This window comes from Chelon labrosus, assembly GCF_963514085.1.
Source record: "Chelon labrosus genome assembly, chromosome: 18".
NCBI classification, from domain to species: Eukaryota; Metazoa; Chordata; class Actinopteri; order Mugiliformes; family Mugilidae; genus Chelon; species Chelon labrosus.
The window spans coordinates 19,340,270-19,358,313 of record NC_140351.1 but is presented as its reverse complement, the minus strand read 5'-3'; the positions used below and the strand labels follow the sequence as shown (position 1 = coordinate 19,358,313).

The following is an 18,044-nucleotide window of genomic DNA, read 5'->3' as shown; positions in this document are numbered from 1 at the left end:
TCTGGGACATAATTTTCATTTAAAGAAAGCCAATAAATCCCACTATTTGGAATCACAGTGACAGTGTGTTGCAATTAAGAGCCCACTGAGAGGAAAATAAAACAGAAAACAGAGTTTAAAAAGATCTGAAAGCTTCAAAATGAGGACGGACAAGCTGAGGAGAGCAGGCGGAGCTGCAGCGCCGGGTTTCTGGTTTCAAGGTCTGAATTTCACATCCAGACAGAGAGCAGATGAATCTCTGCAGTAAAGAACACCCTCCAGGGGTTATTGCTACAATAGGAGCTTTTCTAATGTAAACTTTTGTCCCAACAGGCTCCACATGTTGCCGCAGCTACATCTACATTTACTTCAGTGAATTTACTCTCTCACGGATGCACATTTAAATAAAGCCTGAGGAGGTGTAAGCAGCTTCAGAATGTCTGTCAGGGAAAAGGAGACCTCTCTGCAGCGTCGTGTCAGGTACGCTTTTTTCTCCCACTGATCATCTGCTGCCTCCTCGGCTCAGTTCCTGCTCAGATTTAAAGTGAAATAACTGTAAAGGGACTGCGGCGACACGTGGACGTTGTTCCCTCCGATGCCTCCCTTTAAATAATAGATATCTTTTCTATTCACACAGTGCACTTAGCTTGATGAGATGCTTTGGGTGTTTTTTTTAGGGATGTTTGCAGCAGGTCACTCAGTGAAGCAGCTCAAGCAGCGGTTCACCGATAGGAAGGAAAAAGATCACGGACAGCTTCTGCACGTCTGCTTCCAAACAAACCACCTCACTGAGATTCATTCGCTGACCTTTCAAAAAAGATCAGTCCGGTTTGTTCTCGTCAGACGCTGGGACACTGAAAGCACGCAGAGTTTTTATTTTCTTCCTGCAGTTTAAACGTCTCTTCTTTGATTGATCGTCTCTGGTTGAAATTCGGCGTTTGATTCACATTAAAACTACAGATAACGTCCCTGTTGCACTTGAACAAAGACAGGTGAACACACTCAGACGGAGACACACACTCTGCACACACACAGGGTGCGGGTGGAGAGAGCTGCATATAGGGGCTACTACACCTCATCGTGTTTTAGGTACCTCTCCATATAGATTATTATGTCTTATGTACAATATTTATATTTTTACAGTAATCTGGCTGCCCCTGTTCTAATTGAAATAATACCACAGGTCTGGGATTTTTTTTGAATCGACCAGTAAAACGTGATGACGGACACAGTCTCTAGTGTTTTTCTGCCTCTACTTTTACCTCCGAAAGACGACACGCGGTGTGACGGCCGGAGCCGGCGCCCCGTACACAGTGTTCCCAAAAGTCTTTCTACAGCGACGAGCTCCTGGTAACGGTCACGAGATTTAGTGGGGGTGTAAAAATGGTTGTAACACCACTGAGCAATCAATCTATCAACCAATCAGCCAACCAACCAACCAATCAACCAACCAACCAATCAGCCAACCAACCAACCAACCAACCGGCACAACACGATTTAAAAGAAAACAGACGACTTAAGACCACACCATATGCAGGTTCAAAAATACAGTACATCTTGATTTTGGGAAATAAAGGAACAACGACGGCGATATGCACGGCATACAAACGCATGCTCGCTCGCTCTCTCTGCCTCTCTCTCCCTCCTGCGCACTCACTCGGACACAAGCACACACGCGCGCGCTCTCTCTCTCAGGCTACATGTTGTAGGCCACGTAGATGGGGTCCAGCTGGTCTTGTAAGAAGCCGTCGCGGAGGTGCATGCGCTGTTTCTCGCCGCGGGAGTTGATGGGGATGACGCCGATGTCCGTCACCACGACAACGCCCACGATCAGGTAGTGCTCCTCCAGCACCGCCTTGGTCACCATGGGAACCAGGTCCAGGGCTTCCTGCTCGGAGCCCTCCAGCTCCACCACCACCACCAGCAGGTTGGTCCAGGGGAAGACCGCACTGGTGACGGGACGTAGAGGATGATCAGACTCAACCTTGTCAAAGGTGCATTTGGGTAAAAATCCTGCTTTACCTGAATCACTACAATATACTGTAGGTGGAGGGCACAAAGTTTTATATCAATGCCGTACGCTGACATGATCATCCTGCTGTAGTTGTCTTTGTGTCTAGCCGATTAATTTAGCTCCGTTTTGGTCTCCACCAAGAGCTATACCTATTTATTTCTCTGAATCTCTACAATACATGTGGAGGGCAAAAGCTACTTAATAAATAAACTGGAATAATCTTTTAGTTTATGAACAAAGCAAAACTCCACAAACACATTTAATAATAAAAAAAAAGCCGTATACAAACACAAGTTTCCCACTGGAATCACTCAGTTTTAGCTCTGTTTTGGTCTCCACCACCTCCTGAGTCAAGGACGTGTGGTGCTGGCACTATTCGAAACAGGCTAATTTGCGTGACTCTGCGCTTCTCTGCATCTCTACAGTGTAGACAGTGTAAAGCTAGCATCACCCTCGAAGACCTTTTAACAGGTAGGTAACCACGTGGAGGAAGTAAAATAACTGAAAAACACACACATTTATAAATATCATTGCTTCATACTGACACTGGAATTGTGCATGTGTCCGTCTGACAAATTTAAGTAACATATTGACTCTGTTTTAGTTCTGATTTGTCCTCCATCAACTCCTTAGTTAAAGCTGCATGCATCTTAAGTTATACCACATACGCTGTTTTGTGTGAATCCTTCGTTTCCCTGAATCTCCAAAAAATTAACAACAACTACTTATTGCTTTATACGAACATTAGATTCATGTTTGTGTCAATCGAAGGAAATCAAGTCCCATCTTTATGGTCTTTTAGCTCTGTTTTGGCCTCCACCACCTCCTGAGTCATATATCTGACTGTTATGCTGCTAAAGGCTCCAATTTGTTAACCAGCTAGTTGCTGATGGTAACGCTAACATGGTACAGTCAGTGTATCAGAGTCTGATCAATCACAAATATCTCATAGAACCAAAAGAAAGAGCTGAAAGAGGCTAAATGAGTGACCACATTCATGTTACACAATATTATTTGGACCTTCAAACTCCACTAAAAGGCTTGTTGAGGTGATTATTGAGTTGTTGACATTATATTTCAAAATTTAATACAAATCTAATCCTTCTTTTATAGTGACTTTGCATCAGTAAAGTACCCTGATGTTTACATTTATCTGGTTTATCAATAAAATGGAATAAAATGTTACTAAACTCAGATATGTAGCTACAGTATATTAGCCTTTATCACTGGAGGTTTACTCTCATCAGTGTTAGCATAGACTTACCACTCCATGATGCTCTTGTGAGCGCGGATGACGGAGGTCTCGATGTCGATGGGATGGTACCTCATCCCTCGCAGCTCCATAGCCTCCTCCAGAGCGCCCACCACGAACAGAGCGTCGTGTCTCTCTGTTCAGGCACACAGACAGAAGCTGATTTAGTCCTCCTCGTAGAGGACGAGGACCACAGATTTATCAAACATAAGGAGACAGAGAGACGAGTGACCTCCGTTGGCGTCGGTGAGCTCGGTGCGGCGGAGGAAGCCCAGGTAGCCGGTCCTGGCCCAGACCGTCTGAGTGTCTCCAAAGCTGAGTCTGGAGTTGAAGTGGTCCGACTGGAGGACCTCCTCGCCGTAACCGCTGTAGTAACCGCTGCCGTTGTGAGCGCTGTGAACCCAGATCTGCAGGAGGAACACAAAAACTGTTAAAGGTTCACGTTTTTTAAAAATGAAACAGCAGCACAACAGCTGTGTGAGAGCATCTCAACCAAGATGATCCTTCAGCCAAACGATCTTTACGAGTTCAGGCACAGATATCATGCTAAAATATTTTATTACAAATGTTTTGGAACGAAAGTTTCAAAGTTTGATAGAGGAAGTTCTGTTTATTATTTAGATAAATAAAAAAAAATAGTTGGTTTAAGATGTAGTTATGATTTATCTTTAGAAGACAGAGGAAAAGGAAGAGACAAATAAAAAAAAAAGTATAATGCACAACAATAAAGACAACAAAGAGCAGAGAGAAAAGAAAGGAAGCAGAACAGTAGAAAGGGTTGACCTCTCCGAGATGCGAGTCTCCCAGCGGTCCCTTGGTTTCTGGGTTGGCGATGATGATACGGACTCCAGGCAAGATCTGGAAAAGTGAATGAATAAATATTTAACCAGGGTTAAAATAAAACCTGCCAGCTCACAACACATTTTAAAACTGATCTGCCATTAAATATGCAAACTCCTACTCCTCATAAAACCAGTTTATTCGATTTAATGTGAGGGAGTTCTCTGAGCAAACAAACATCCTGTCCAAGAAGCATTAAACAAAGCTATGAATCGACTAGATAACCTTTTTTTTTTTTTTTTTTTCCTTTCCTCCTCCCACGTACAGTGAGTCAGAGCGAACAGCGTGCTGATCGATGACCAGCCCAGAAACATGACGTCCTGTCTTTGTGTGTCAGTGTGGGGGAAGAAGACATATGGTATGAACAACTCATCACGCTCCAAGAAAAGATCTGTTCATTTAAAGCTTCACTGTCCTCACAGATCAGCTTCTAAGTCGTCCTCTTCACCGGTGAATGTAATCTGTTCAACTGCTGTCTGTTGACTTTCATTGTCTCCTTCAGACTGTGGACTAAAATCTTTCCAGGGACACAAACTTCAAAAGTTGATCACAATGATGTTTAGCAGGTAAAATGTTTATTCAGGGCTAACATTCAGAACTAAAGGCATCCAATAGTTGTTGAGTTGATTATAAAACCAAGTCTATCAACCATCAGTACATCTCCAAAGTCATTAAGATCCAGACCCCAGAGAAGTGTTTCAGTCTTGACCGATCCATAACGCCATGCTGTTTTAAAACTGCCAACAAATGCTTAAACCTCTAAGATTTCCTTGTGTGAAACTAATAAGCAAACGAAGTTGAGGGGTTTTAACAGATTTAAACCCTTTTCTTCTCTCTAATGTCTCTGAACACTTAATTTAAGTACAAAATACACGTGACTGACTGTGCCTCACATGAGTTTCTCTCTTTTATATTTAGACATCATGCTCCACTGCCAGTCCTCCTGCTGACCTCGCTGACAGCTCTGTAATGAAACTGAAATAAGTGCTTCTCAGCCGTCAGGCGAAAACAACATAATTTGCTCCTGGTTTAAAGCAGCAGATCTGAGGCGCTAAGGGAGGACTCGGTGTTTAGTGAAGGACGATTTGTCAAATTTGATACAGAACTGACTTTTAAAAAAAGAGTTTGGGGGATAATTTGTGTCTGAGGTTTCAGGTTTTACTGAGGAACATTTTGGTTTGGTCAAAACTTCCATGAAGTTCATTTGATAACGTGGAGCTGAGTTTTCATGTCAGTTCAACACTTTTAAATGAGAAAAGACACATAGCTGCTTCATCCCTTGCATTTTTGATAAGAATACATATATCCATAACTGATATATAATCTGTAAAATTATTTCTGTTAATTGAATGGTGGATTTTCAGCTCATAATAAATATGAAGCTGCAGTGTACTGCACTGTAGCTGTGTGATTCAATCATAGTCTGTATATAAATATGGACAACGCATCCCCACTTGGTCAAACTGCTGCTATTTTCCCAGGGATATGGATGGTGCCATCTTGCGAGTTTGGCGCAGTACGGTCTGAGAGTGGAGCCATGCGGAGCCGCATTATTGATGACCTGCCCACATTGTCGTCAGACTCACTATATTAATACTGGGCTGTGCTCTACCTCCACCAGTTACAAAGAAATGTTGGATTATACACTCTATCTATTTATTTTTTCCTACTCTCACGGTCCAATGGAACAGCTTAAACGGAGCGGCTGGCATAGCAACTGGTAGTCATCATGAGGTTACATCGTGTTTCTATCGCGTCAAACTAACTAAAACTATGATTTATGTAAATGCAACTGTAAGCATTCAACACAACTATCAAATTCTTTTCAGTCAAAGCTGAGCTTAAATTCAATGTCAGTTCCTTCCCCTTTGCCTATAAGAATAAAGTTAAAATACCAGTTTCTGGTAACTCTGCTGTGCTTTCACCAAGGAAACAAGTTGCAGATATTCATTTAAACCACCAGGAGATCCCATTTGTTGTTTCTCAAATGCACTGAATGTGGGCAAATCCTTGACTGCAGGTCATCTTATTTTCCTACTTCGCCATCTGCCAGCCTGTGATTTCAATTATTTCTAGATCGAAATGTAAACATCTTCTGATACTCACAGAAAAAAAATATACTTTTTTTTTGGGATAAGAGGACAAATGTGGTTCATTTTATGTTAGCGCTAATGTCCAGTAATTTAAAGTGATGCGTAAGAGTACTAGCCTGGTAAGACTACATCGCAGTTACTCTCCTATCCATCATTGCATAAATCCCTCCAAAATGATTTGATTGACCTGGCAGATCTTTACTGGAGCATAATCAGTTCCCAAGAAGGTTCTGGGTTTAAATCCATCGGCCGGCTGGGGCCTTTCTGTGTGAAGTTCGATGTTCTCCCTGTGTCTGAATGGGTTCTCTCCGGGTTCTACAGCCGTAGGTGTGCATGTGTGTGTGAATGGTTGTCTGTCTCTCTGTGTTAGCCCTGCGCTAGACTGGAGACCTGTCCAGGGTGTACCCTGTCTTTTGCCCAGTGACAGCTGGGATAGGCTCCAGCCCCCCCGCGGCCCTCCAGAAGACAAGCAGTTACAGACAATGAATGAATGAATGAATGAATGATCAGTTCCCAATGGAGCCACACCAGACCAACATTGCATCGCAAAAAGTTTGTGGGTGCAGTTTGGTATTGAGTTTTAAAATGCAAATCTGAAATATAATCCAAACCTTGTCCAATAATCTTAAAAAGACGCGGAAAGGACATGGAAACACTCTTGACATCTATCTCTTCTCCCACACGTAAACAGACAGAAACAGAGGGTGAACATTTGAAGGCTTGGCATGGACTCAAACCTGCTGTCTGTTTTGACTCATTGAATGTAGGAGGACATGCAGAGGAAAGCAGAAATAGTCCAGGATTCATGCTGTCATTCAGTTTGTGTCCTATCCTGACAGCTCTTGTGTAAGAGTCTTGTGTAATTTGTTTGTTAATAGTGCACTTTTATTTGTTGTGTCAGTCGCTCCCAAAGTTCTTCAACAATAAAAGTTTAATTTTAAAAATGTTTTGTTTCTGTTTTGATCTTCAGGTTTTACATGTAAAGTCTTGAATCAGCTCTCAGGTGGACATTAAGGGGTAAAACCCGTTTCACATGATGTATTTGTTTTAACAGAAATTCGTTCACTGAATCTGAATCACGCTCACCTTCCCAGACTCCATTAAGGGCAGACTGTGGGGAGAACCTCTCTCCACTAACCGCACCCTGAAACACACAAATGTCAAACTGTTAAACAGTGAAGAGAAGACAAATAAAAGGTGACAGGACTGACTGACAGACTGCCGTACCTGTCGTGGCGCAGCGCTCTCATGTCTACGTACACAGTAGTGGGGTCCGGTCCAGAAGTGCCCTGCAGCCAGTCACACAGTGAGCATGTGAGAATTTGAGGATTACAAGTGATTTCTTGATAAGTAGAGCGATATCAAAACGAACATAACGTTTAGCTAAATTAAAAAGAGAAGAATTTCAATCTTAAAACTCAGTATTTAAAAAAAAAAGTATAAAAGATTTTCAAGACACGATGACAGCCTAAATTCAAAGAATTTGGCTGCAGGTGATTTATTAGGACAAAATGTTCCACTATAGTGCTCCAGCCCAGTGTACAGGAGCTGCTGTTTCTGTTCTTACCTGCAGGCAAATAGCCAGGTTGACTCTGCAGCCGAAGGCCGTGCTGACGGAGCGTGGGTGAAGGCCGAGGTCTTTGAAGAGCTTAGAGAAGGAGTGTGTGAGCGACATCCTGGGCCTCTCCTCCGCCACCACCACGCAGGCCCGAACCCGGGACAGATCCAGACCTCTGGCCTGGAAGAGTGACAGGAGGGAAAAGTTCAATCAATCAAAATACTGAAAGGCTTTTTTTTTTATATATATGTATAGATTAAAGCTTTCAACTTCCCGCCTCTTTGTTCATCACAGTATAAATACCACATCTTGTCCATGTGCTGCGTCCAAACTGACGGTAAATAAAACCTTTTAAGGAGTGACAAGACTGCTCCTGTAAAAGATTTGATTCCTCAGTCGCTGTGAAGCCTTTAGTCTCCATGGAAACTTAAACACAGATAATCACTAATATTAACTCCATCCTCGACCAATCAGAGACGTTTGTGTCTGTAACTGCAGTACTCAGACGTGGCCTCAGGCTGAGCAGATGGAGACGGAGTTCATTACCACTGAGGACAGACGCCTCCTGTAGAGGATGACTGAAGTGAGTTAGAGCTGCCGTGTGTCTCACATGGACTCAGAGGCTGTGGGTCTGTCTGGAGTTTTATATCTAGATACAAGACAGGGGTACAGTCCACCTGAACATAACTTGTGAAGTTTTATGAACTATGACAGCTAAACGAACGGTTCTGGGACAAGAGCAGAGGTTGTTTAAATTAAAAGTGAAATTTAGAGGAAGGACTGACAGACTCTCTCAGAGACTCACCTCACGTCTTTGTTTTGAAGGGAAAAATGCAACAACTGTCTGGAGGTTGAATCAGTTGTATTTTAGCAAATACTGATTAAATTAGATAAGGACAAAGGAACGACATCCAGCACCGCAGCAAAACCAAACCAAAGTTAATCCTATCACTGGCTAGTTTGATCAGTTTGTTTTATAGGCTTAACATGTAGTTTATCGAAAATTGCCTGAGGACAACAACCTGCTAATTCTAGCCAGAAAAGATGGATGGTTTTTAAGAGGAAAACAAGCCATGTGAGTGAAACTGGAAAAAAGAAACTTAAAGGTGTAGGTGGACTGAGACGCCACTTATCAGCCACTTACAACACGGTCTTAACACCTGTCCTTAAAAAGTTTCCCCCACCGTTCATACCTTGAGTCTGGAGCCATTAACGGGTTGTTAGAGTAACACTAATCGTCAAAAGAAGATAACATCCAGTTTCATCTGAACAACACCCTCTAACGTATTGGGTCGTTCAGAGACCCTAGTCACTGGAACCTTCTCATACACATCATCAGACAGTCTCTTATTTTTAGATGTCTTTCCAGCTGAACTCCTCTGTTGAATGCTTGTTAGGAGCTCAGTTTGTAGTGTCACTGGCTTTCTGGAAAAAAAAACTTTTTGTGTTTGAAAAGGTTCTAAGTATGAAGACAAATACTACTAGAATAGACAGGTTGTCAGTATCGTGCTGACCTTGAGCGCCTCGGTCTGCAGGCCGAGTCCTTTGGTGCAGAGCTCCATGACGCTGTAGGAGCAGAAGGTGTCTCGCACCCTCAGCTGGCTGACAGCCAGCAGCCACAGAGCAGGGTTGGACTCCAGCTCCACTGGGGGGATCAGAATGGACTGGTGGCCGGAATACACACTGCAGACAGCACAAACACACTGTCTTCAGTTCATATGTCTGATACTCCTTCATGAGCAGTAGCTGGAGCGGGTTCTTTACTCTAATACAAGCTTACCAAGGTCCTATTTAAAGACTACAGTAAATACAACTAAGATTTATCCTTTATATAACCAGTCAGGCTTGTTAACATTGCGAAACTCAAAAGCAAAAAGTCGCATCTCAGAACAATCAGTTGTAAACATGAGTTAAAGTCACTGAGGAGGAGGAGGGGAATTCTAATATAGGAGGTGATTTGCGATGTGTTTTAATGAGAAGACGTTTAGCAGCAGAAATCTGGTCCAGCCAAGTTCACAATTTATGAGCAGTGAATTTAAAATAACCAGGCCTGTGATCTGGAGCCCAGATTTAAGGTTTAAAGACGGAGAGCTTCACTGGTTTTTATCACAACTGCAAATTGCTGCTCTTCTTATTAAAGGAGGCCGAGTAACTTCATTAATCATAATCTGAGAATAACCAAACCTTCTGTGATTAAAAAGTGCATTTTTTAACCTTCTTGGTCGTGAATTTGTTGCCGGTGAATATTAGGCTGAACTGTTTCTGTGTTGACTCCTCTACTTTAACTCAGGGCTTCAGTGGGCGTGCATCATGTATCAAGTGAGTAACAATAAACTATTTATGACACACTGTCATGAAGAATGTATAATAATAATAATAATAATAATTATGAAAGTATTTTAAACTTTAAATAATATAAATTCTCCTATGTAATCTTAAGCTACAGACAAACCAGCATCAAAAAACTAGCAGCAAGTAACCGACTGTGACGTCTCCTGTGTCTGGACAGTTGAACACACATTTGTTCTTCATACCAGCAGCTGGCAGTGGTCTTCATTCATTCATTCATTCATTCATTCATTCAAAAGGGGAGGCTGTTAGCTGGCAGGCCACGAAGCTAGGAAGAGCTACAAACTGTCGTACAGAGCTGGTCTCTCCTGAATAACGCTGATCAGTTGGTCAGTTTATCCATTCTAGATGATCATGATAAAGTAACATATTGCTAAAAAATAATGTAAAACCTTAAAGACAAAGTCAACTTTTTAAAACTTCTAAGTTACAGCTATAATGTAGTGTAATGCTAAATCATGGGATTCCCCTTTAAGAGTGGTAAACACATATTTAGTTGTTTCGACATAGCTGGGGGAAAACTGAAGAGATGCACCAACCTGCAGAGACACCAGAGGACGAAGCCGAGGCCGCAGTATGGATCCAGACAGATGGCCACTTCTCTGGATGGGTACAGCTCACACTGCAGCTTCACCGACCGACAGAAGGCTCCAACTGCATTATGGGACATCTGCAGAGAGGAAGGGGAAGGAGAAAGAGACACAACAACACACAAAGAGACACACAAGGATAGAAAGATAGAAAGACTGACAGTTACTGTTTAAATTCACACTTCAAATTCATTTCTGAAAAAACGTGAAGAGGTTTAAGAGTTAGGACTAAGACCTTCCACAGAAAAACAAAACATGCTTTGATTCTGCTTTCTTCAGTTTACTCTGATGGCTGAGTTTCATTCTGGAATAACAGCCATGAGCAAAGGAGGAGGGCAGTCGACCCTGGTGACAATTTGGTTGGATGGTGAGGATTAACGCTGAGCTGACCTGAACTCCGGCCAGCATGCCAGTCGTCGACACGCTGAAGTCCAGATAGGCCAGGCCGTCAGGGTTGGTGGGCTTATAGAGAGCTGGAGGCTTCTTCTTTGGCAGGTCATCTGCAGCACACACATACATTTATTTTATTACACTCAAGAGGGCAGTCTGCTGAGCTTTATTTATTTTAGAAGCTGACCTCCAGTTGAACCAACAGAGCTACTCGAGCAGCTTGAAGGAGTACTAGAATATTCAGAGGCACTAAAACAAGACAAGACCTTTACCTTCTATATTAAAGCAGTTCCTTTAAAGCACAAGTGTGGTGATGCACATTTTTCTTGAAGACAACGAATCCCACATGAAAACTAAAAATGAACGTATGTGAATAACTAGGTGCTGTGCGAATCATAAACCGATACACCGATATATCTTATTCCTCTGAGCGCTATTGTTGTCTATTAAAAACACATCAATGATTCACACTGTTGCCCTGAACACACACACAAACACTGCAGTTTATCTTTGCTCAATAACACATCCATCATCCTGCTGCAAACCACTCACTACAGCACTGCATGAGTGTTTATGCATCACAACAAATGTGTGATATTAGGACAATGCTAAAAAAAACAACTAAAGTTAGGTATCTGAGTGCCACTTTTAATGTTTTACATGCGCAGGAGAAACTAATGGACACAGACGGGGCCGGCTTTGATTTTTAAGAAAAATATTAGACTAACACCTAACACCTTGCACTATAAAAACTCAAAACACTTTCAAAACAATGGCTGGCAATAAAACTAATCTAATAATACAGCTAGGCTTTTTGCAAAAAAATAAAAAGTTGAAATAAAAATAAGTAAAGCGAGGCTACATTTCTATTATAGCGCTGACTGAATGTTCAATTTAATTTGCTACCTCCTGCTCCACCAGTAGATAGAGTTCATTTCTGGGTTAAGATAATGTTAAAGTTATGATATGATGGAGTCTTGGCACATACTGTAGTTGTATTGAAGCATATAGTGAAACCAACAGCTGAGAGTCCACTTAAATGTTTGTTTGTCACGCCACACTACCGGTATCAAGGACTGGTGGCCAGTTCCTGATGTCCACGGTGGCCATGGCCTCCTTGGAGCGCAGCAGCTTACAGATGACAGCTGTGGTCATCACACAGGCCGAGTGGCTGACCTGCAGAGACGGAGAGAGAGAAAATGATGGGAGGAGAGGCTTAGCTTTAACCTTCTCTATGTTTTTACAAGGGACATGGAGCATGGTTTGACAGAATCGGTGCAGAACAAGAGTCTGACCTCGACAATCATCTTGACAGTGGGCAGAGTGGTGGAGATGTTCTGAGGGTGAGGCGGCCGCACCGTGATGGGAACACAGCCGGCGTACAGGCTGCCGTAGAAGGCAGCAATCAGGTCTATACCTGCAGGGCAAATAAACACAAAACACAGACAGAGGCAGGGCAAGGTGTGAGAGATCTGTTCAGCTTTGCCAAAAACCTAAAATAACACGTTCAACATGTGTTTCATCTCCGACCTGGCGGGTAAACCAGAGCGACGTGGTCTCCTTCCTGCAGACCTCCTCTTTCCATCAGAAGAGCCGCCACTCGCTCTGCCCTCTTATGCAGCTGCAGACAGGTGAGAGAGCTGGACACTGCCCCCTGGAGGAGGTGAGTGACAGTGCGAAGGAGTGATGGGTGTTAACCGTGTTAACCTGTATTTTTCCTTCTTTAGAACAATCTGTGCTCAGACTTCACATCCTGAAAACTCTGTTGCTGTTTGCATTGTGAGTTTTCACAGCCTTTTACTAAAAAATCACTCAATCAAATGGAATATGTTTTCAATCGACCAGAGGCAGATTATAAAAGTAGGTACAAGATGAAATATGAGTTTGCGTGTGTTCGTTTGTTACCCGGGAGCTGAGCAGTGTGTAGAGGACGTGGTCAGGTGTGGTCTGGGCTCTCCACTGCAAAACCTCAGACAGGAACAGGAACTGCAACACAAAGGAACACCGGTTGCCTTGGATTTCATCAGCATAAAGTGACGTCTTTATCACAGACTTTAAAAAAAAACAAAACAATAAAGCTGGACTCAGACTACAGGAGTTCTGACCCATTTTGAAATCAGGTTGCATCACACACACAGGAGTAACTTCACAGATATATGGCCTCGCTAAACTCAGACTTGTGCATACTACAAGATATTTAAAATGTTGTGGCCGACCCGGGAGCATTGAGAGCACCACCTTACATGTTCTCACAAGGGAATGGATGTAAACAAATTGATTGGTGGCGGCAAAACACAAGCAAGCTGATCCAACCAATCAAACCAGAAGAAAAAGAAGAAGTTGCTGTACTTGCTGTAGCACTGTAATATTTTGCGGTAAAAACAGACAAAAGGCTAAACTAGTGGGAATGACCAAATGCATCTGGAGACACTTCAGTTAAGATTGCTGATGTAGTCATCCAGATTTTAAATCTTAAACATTAATCATGTTTGATATCAATTGATGCGTTTTTTGAGCAGCTCAGGTGGCGTGAGAGCAGCATTGTAAACACATTACCAGATAATCTGGTTTGACCGAACCTGACCGAATTTTTCTGCCAATATCTGGGAGGGGTGAATCCCCAAAGCTCGTACTTTGATTCCTGTCAATAGTTGGCAACGATAAAACTAATCTACCTCAGTGTGCTGACCTTTAAAGTTGAGAAAGAGACTTCAACCCAGGTTCTATAACAAAATCCGATCCCAGTGAACAGCAGCAGGGATGCATCAAACAGGCTTACAGGAGGCATAAAATGATGCATTTCACACAGAATTTCAATTACTGCCTTTAATATAAAACAGCATAGCAGATTAGAGACATAAAATTCCAATAAAACCAATAACGCAGCAAGAAAGCAGAGGATGTATAAATACATTTTTATCTTAAAATGAACTTCATGTCAGTATGTGCTGACTCAGCAGATGCTGCTGAGAGTGCACTATTTATTTTTACTGCTGAGCTCTACCTTCTGTGCAGAACATTAAACTGTTTTAATCAATATGACAGGCTGTGAGGTATCAAAGTAGGGAAGATGAAACCTGTCGATACTTCACACTGCCTCTGTCGAAGACATTCATGATGCAGCGGCTCAAACTTGCTTCACCAGGCACTTGTTTAGAAAGTTTATTGCCAGTTTCTGATTGTAAATCAATTGGAGCTCTTGATGAAGTTGAGATTATTAGTTGTGCTGTTTCCCTAAAATGTCAACTTTCCAATCAGCGGCTGAGGAAAACAGCATTGACCTTCACTCAGTTCTGTAATTATTCAATTCAAGAGTTCAAAGACATTTCTATTGAAACAAAAAGTCCTTATTTCATCATGTTTATATTTGAGCCTACGCTTACAAAATGTTCTTGTTTGTGTGATTTTTTGACCCTGAAGTATGTGTTTGATAAATGTTGATGAATGGGCGTTGAATGCATGATGACTCTCCAGATATCTTATTTTATTCAGTTAAATATAAGACAGAGTCAAAGACATATTTCAGAAGCTAGAATTGGACAATGCCTGAAAGAATTTGCTTGGAAAATGAAATCAATTTCAATTGCCTTTTTTTCTGCTCAGATTTTGTTGCCAATACAAGAAGGGATTTTAAATTTTTGTATTTCAACACAGCACCAAGCTTTGATTGTTTTGCAAGAGTCTTGTTGTTACTTTGTTTTCTTTGCTAGTTGAGAGATTGGCGAACATTTTATTTATCATTAAATCACCTCACAGAGCCTTACTTGAAGTCTTTCCACGTGTCTCACCTGATCGTTGTCATCAGTCTGTCCCAGGTCTCTGCCGCTGGCCTGGGCGATCCTCTTCCCCGACACAAGATTCCCCACCATCACAGAGGCAGGTCCGATCTCTGCAACACACGCACACGGGATCAGCACATCGACAGCCTCCGACACAAGACAAAACAACCCCAAAACAACAGCCCACCTGGCTGTTTCTGCCGTGGTTTGGGCAGGTTGGTGACGCAGGTGTGGGGGCACATGAGGACGTTGCAGGGGTGCAGCCCCCCCTCCAGGTACAGCTGCTTGATCTCCGACAGGTGGATGCCGCCCAGGGGAGTCTTGGGGAGCGTGTTGGCCGGGACCAGAGCCAGACAGAAGACACCCACCCCATGGATGCTGTCTATGGCCTGAGAGACAGAGGACAGAGAGACCATCAGCTGATGTTGTATGTGATTTCTCTTTAATTATTAAGGACATATCAGTCATATTAAATTAGTTACAGTGAGTTGAAATTATTTATATTAGGTTAAGGTTAGAGGTTAGATCAGTTAAATTAAACTGTCAAGATGAGATAAAATGAGATTATTAATTTACGTTTAGATTAGCTAACACAGTCCTTTATTAATCCCACTGTGGGAATATCAAAATATGACGCGGTCCAATCCGGTAAAGCAACAGTTTGCATCATACGCGAGAATCCGACGATTCTGACCTGCAGTACGCGGCTCATCCACTGGAAGCTGTCCTCCTCTGTGGAGTCTGGTCTCTGCTCCGCCACAACCACGATCCTCTCATCTCTCAGCACCGTCACAGAGAACACCGCTATCCTGCAGCGACAGAGGACAGACACATGAGTCAGTGCGGCTCAGAGAGTGCCTTCGTTCTGCAGCACTTCCAGAGTCACTGAAGCTGTGCCCTGTGCTGCACTGAGGATGTGGTTGAATACTGCCAGGAACACATTGGCTCCTTCCTGGCCATAGCTCTTAAACTAGACTGCTTCATAAGATTGTCATAAAAAGAAATGTATCCAGTTGTTTTGTCTAAATGCTGCTTCAGAAGTCTTTTACCTATATAACAAAGACATTCAGGTGAGAAGAATGTCTGCTAAGACTGTAGTATTTTGCACAATTATTATCGAAAGTGTCCCAAACTTTAGAATTGTTTCTCAAATCATTAAAAACCCTATATAGGCATATATTTCAGCTTTTTACTTTAAAAACATTAATCTGATTCAAATCTTTTAGTTCTTCACTTTATCACATCAGAGGAGCAACAACAGGAATCTAAAAACAGATCTGATGAATTAGATTCACTGAGGAACTGATCTCAGAGGGTCATTTGTTTTCAGACAGAAGCTCCCCTGCTGATGGATGAAATGTTTGATGCAGGTGTTTTCCAGGTTTCACTCTACCCATTTCATTGTATTGGTTTATTGATGGTATGTTAGTGGAGCTACAGCAGATGTTAACAGTGCGGTTTAGCACAATACAGGGGACCTTGAACCAATCGTACAAATAAGAATATTACACATTAAATAACACAACTACAAAAAAATTATCAAAGTGCTGAGTCAGCAAACTGATGGCACTTCAGCGCAGGAAGTAGTAAAACTAGAGGAGAAATAATCAGCACAATAAAAAAAAATTAATTTTCAGTGTGCGTGCTTTACATTTTACAAGGATTTTGTGTCGGTACAGCAGCTTCCTCCCTGAATAGATACTTTAAATAGCTCCAGAAAAACGTCATCAGAGCCTGTCAGGTAAAAGATGAATTTCCTCCTCGGTGGCCACAGACACAATTAAACTTCACTCTATTACAGTTTCTGGATTCATCCACTATTGCTCTACTTTATTAGATTTATTATGTACAAGGATATTGCTCATTTATCAGTGTGACAGTGGATGTGGCAATGTGGGACATTTGGCTGGATTTCAGCTGCTGTCGACGGAGTCAGAAAAAAAAATAAAAAATCATTTTAGTTTGAATGTAACTTTAAAATGCTGCACTGGCTGATCTGGTCGACATGAGACTGCTACCTCACAGGTCCAAGGACCTTTAACAGGCAGAGCAAGATCAACAAACACTCACCTGCCCCTGTACACGAATTTCATTGGCTCCACTGCCAGCGCCGTGGCAACAATGTCGTCTGCGTTGTGCCTCCTCCCGCTCACCATGATGAGCCCGTCCATCTTTCCGGTGATGAAGACGAGGCCTCCGGGGCCGACGAAGCCCAGCAGGCCGGTCCGCACGAAGGCGTACTCGCTGATCAGCCCCCCGCTGGAGCTCACCGGGTAGACCTGCGAACACAAAGGACGTTCAGCCGTCACCATGGCAACAGGCCAGGTCTAGAGCTAAAGTCAGACATCAGGGTATTTTTAACTTTGGACTTTTATATTGATAATGTCACGCTGCCGGTCTTCAACAAACAGGATCTGGTAGTCAAGCGGGGCTCTGCACAGGTCTCCACTGACCGTCTCATTTATACACAGAACTTTCTTTCACTTGTGTCGCAATTAAACCAAACACCAACAAAAATAGAGACCGCAAAATCAAGACACAAGAGCACGGCTGCTTTCAGACACCTCCGAAGGAGAAGACGTACTGTGGAGGTATACAACAACCCTTTCACCCGACTGTTTCTCTTGCAAAGAGGGATCAGGCAAACTGCTTGGTTATATAATATTCAATGTAAGGTAGTCAAAGGGTAACATGTGTTCTTGCTACAAATAAGTAGCTCCAAGGAATGATTTCAAGTGGACTGAGACCACCCTCTCTAACCGGTCTCAGCTCGGTCAGAGAGGGTCACACTAGTCCAAACAGCCAACTACGAGAGAAAGCTACCCAAATAGCCTCTTAAGACACTGTATAGACATTAAGTTTACCAGGAAGTTCTTTAGGAATTTGCCAAAAGAAAACTAAGAAAGACAATATGATGCAGCAGTGAGTCAGAAAATCTGAAAAACAAAATGACTAGATTAGTTGACGAAGAAATAAATCAGCAATTTCTGCAATTTAGCTTCTCAAGTGTAATTTTTGCTGAGTTCTTTCAGGAAATTGAATATCTTTTAGTTTTGGTCTGTTAGTCAGACAAATCAAGACATACGAAGAAGTCGCCTCAAGCTTATAAATAACCAGCAGATGAAGCGACACTGAAAATAATAGTTAGCTGCAGACCTTGTCAAAACATTTCTGTGCGAGATCATTACCACTGACTTCTC

General features: G+C 42.5%; 1 protein-coding gene across 1 annotated transcript in view; it reads right to left on the bottom strand.

The window, feature by feature from the left end:
• Positions 1-874: 874 nt before the first annotated feature.
• LOC311503797 (disco-interacting protein 2 homolog C-like) overlaps positions 875-18,044 on the bottom strand; it is a 54,259-nt gene continuing 37,089 nt past the window's right edge. The window contains exons 21-38 of the mRNA XM_084566671.1: positions 16,915-17,123; positions 15,539-15,653; positions 15,032-15,233; positions 14,845-14,954; positions 12,971-13,051; positions 12,596-12,719; positions 12,361-12,482; positions 12,130-12,241; positions 11,066-11,175; positions 10,625-10,755; positions 9,251-9,419; positions 7,746-7,916; positions 7,406-7,467; positions 7,265-7,322; positions 4,029-4,103; positions 3,478-3,652; positions 3,258-3,381; positions 875-1,928 (exon numbers count right to left, since the gene is read on the bottom strand). Of these exons, the coding sequence (XP_084422797.1) occupies positions 1,676-1,928; positions 3,258-3,381; positions 3,478-3,652; positions 4,029-4,103; positions 7,265-7,322; positions 7,406-7,467; positions 7,746-7,916; positions 9,251-9,419; positions 10,625-10,755; positions 11,066-11,175; positions 12,130-12,241; positions 12,361-12,482; positions 12,596-12,719; positions 12,971-13,051; positions 14,845-14,954; positions 15,032-15,233; positions 15,539-15,653; positions 16,915-17,123 (2,403 nt within the window). The 3' untranslated portion in view covers positions 875-1,675. The remainder of the gene's footprint in view (positions 1,929-3,257; positions 3,382-3,477; positions 3,653-4,028; positions 4,104-7,264; positions 7,323-7,405; positions 7,468-7,745; positions 7,917-9,250; positions 9,420-10,624; positions 10,756-11,065; positions 11,176-12,129; positions 12,242-12,360; positions 12,483-12,595; positions 12,720-12,970; positions 13,052-14,844; positions 14,955-15,031; positions 15,234-15,538; positions 15,654-16,914; positions 17,124-18,044) is intronic.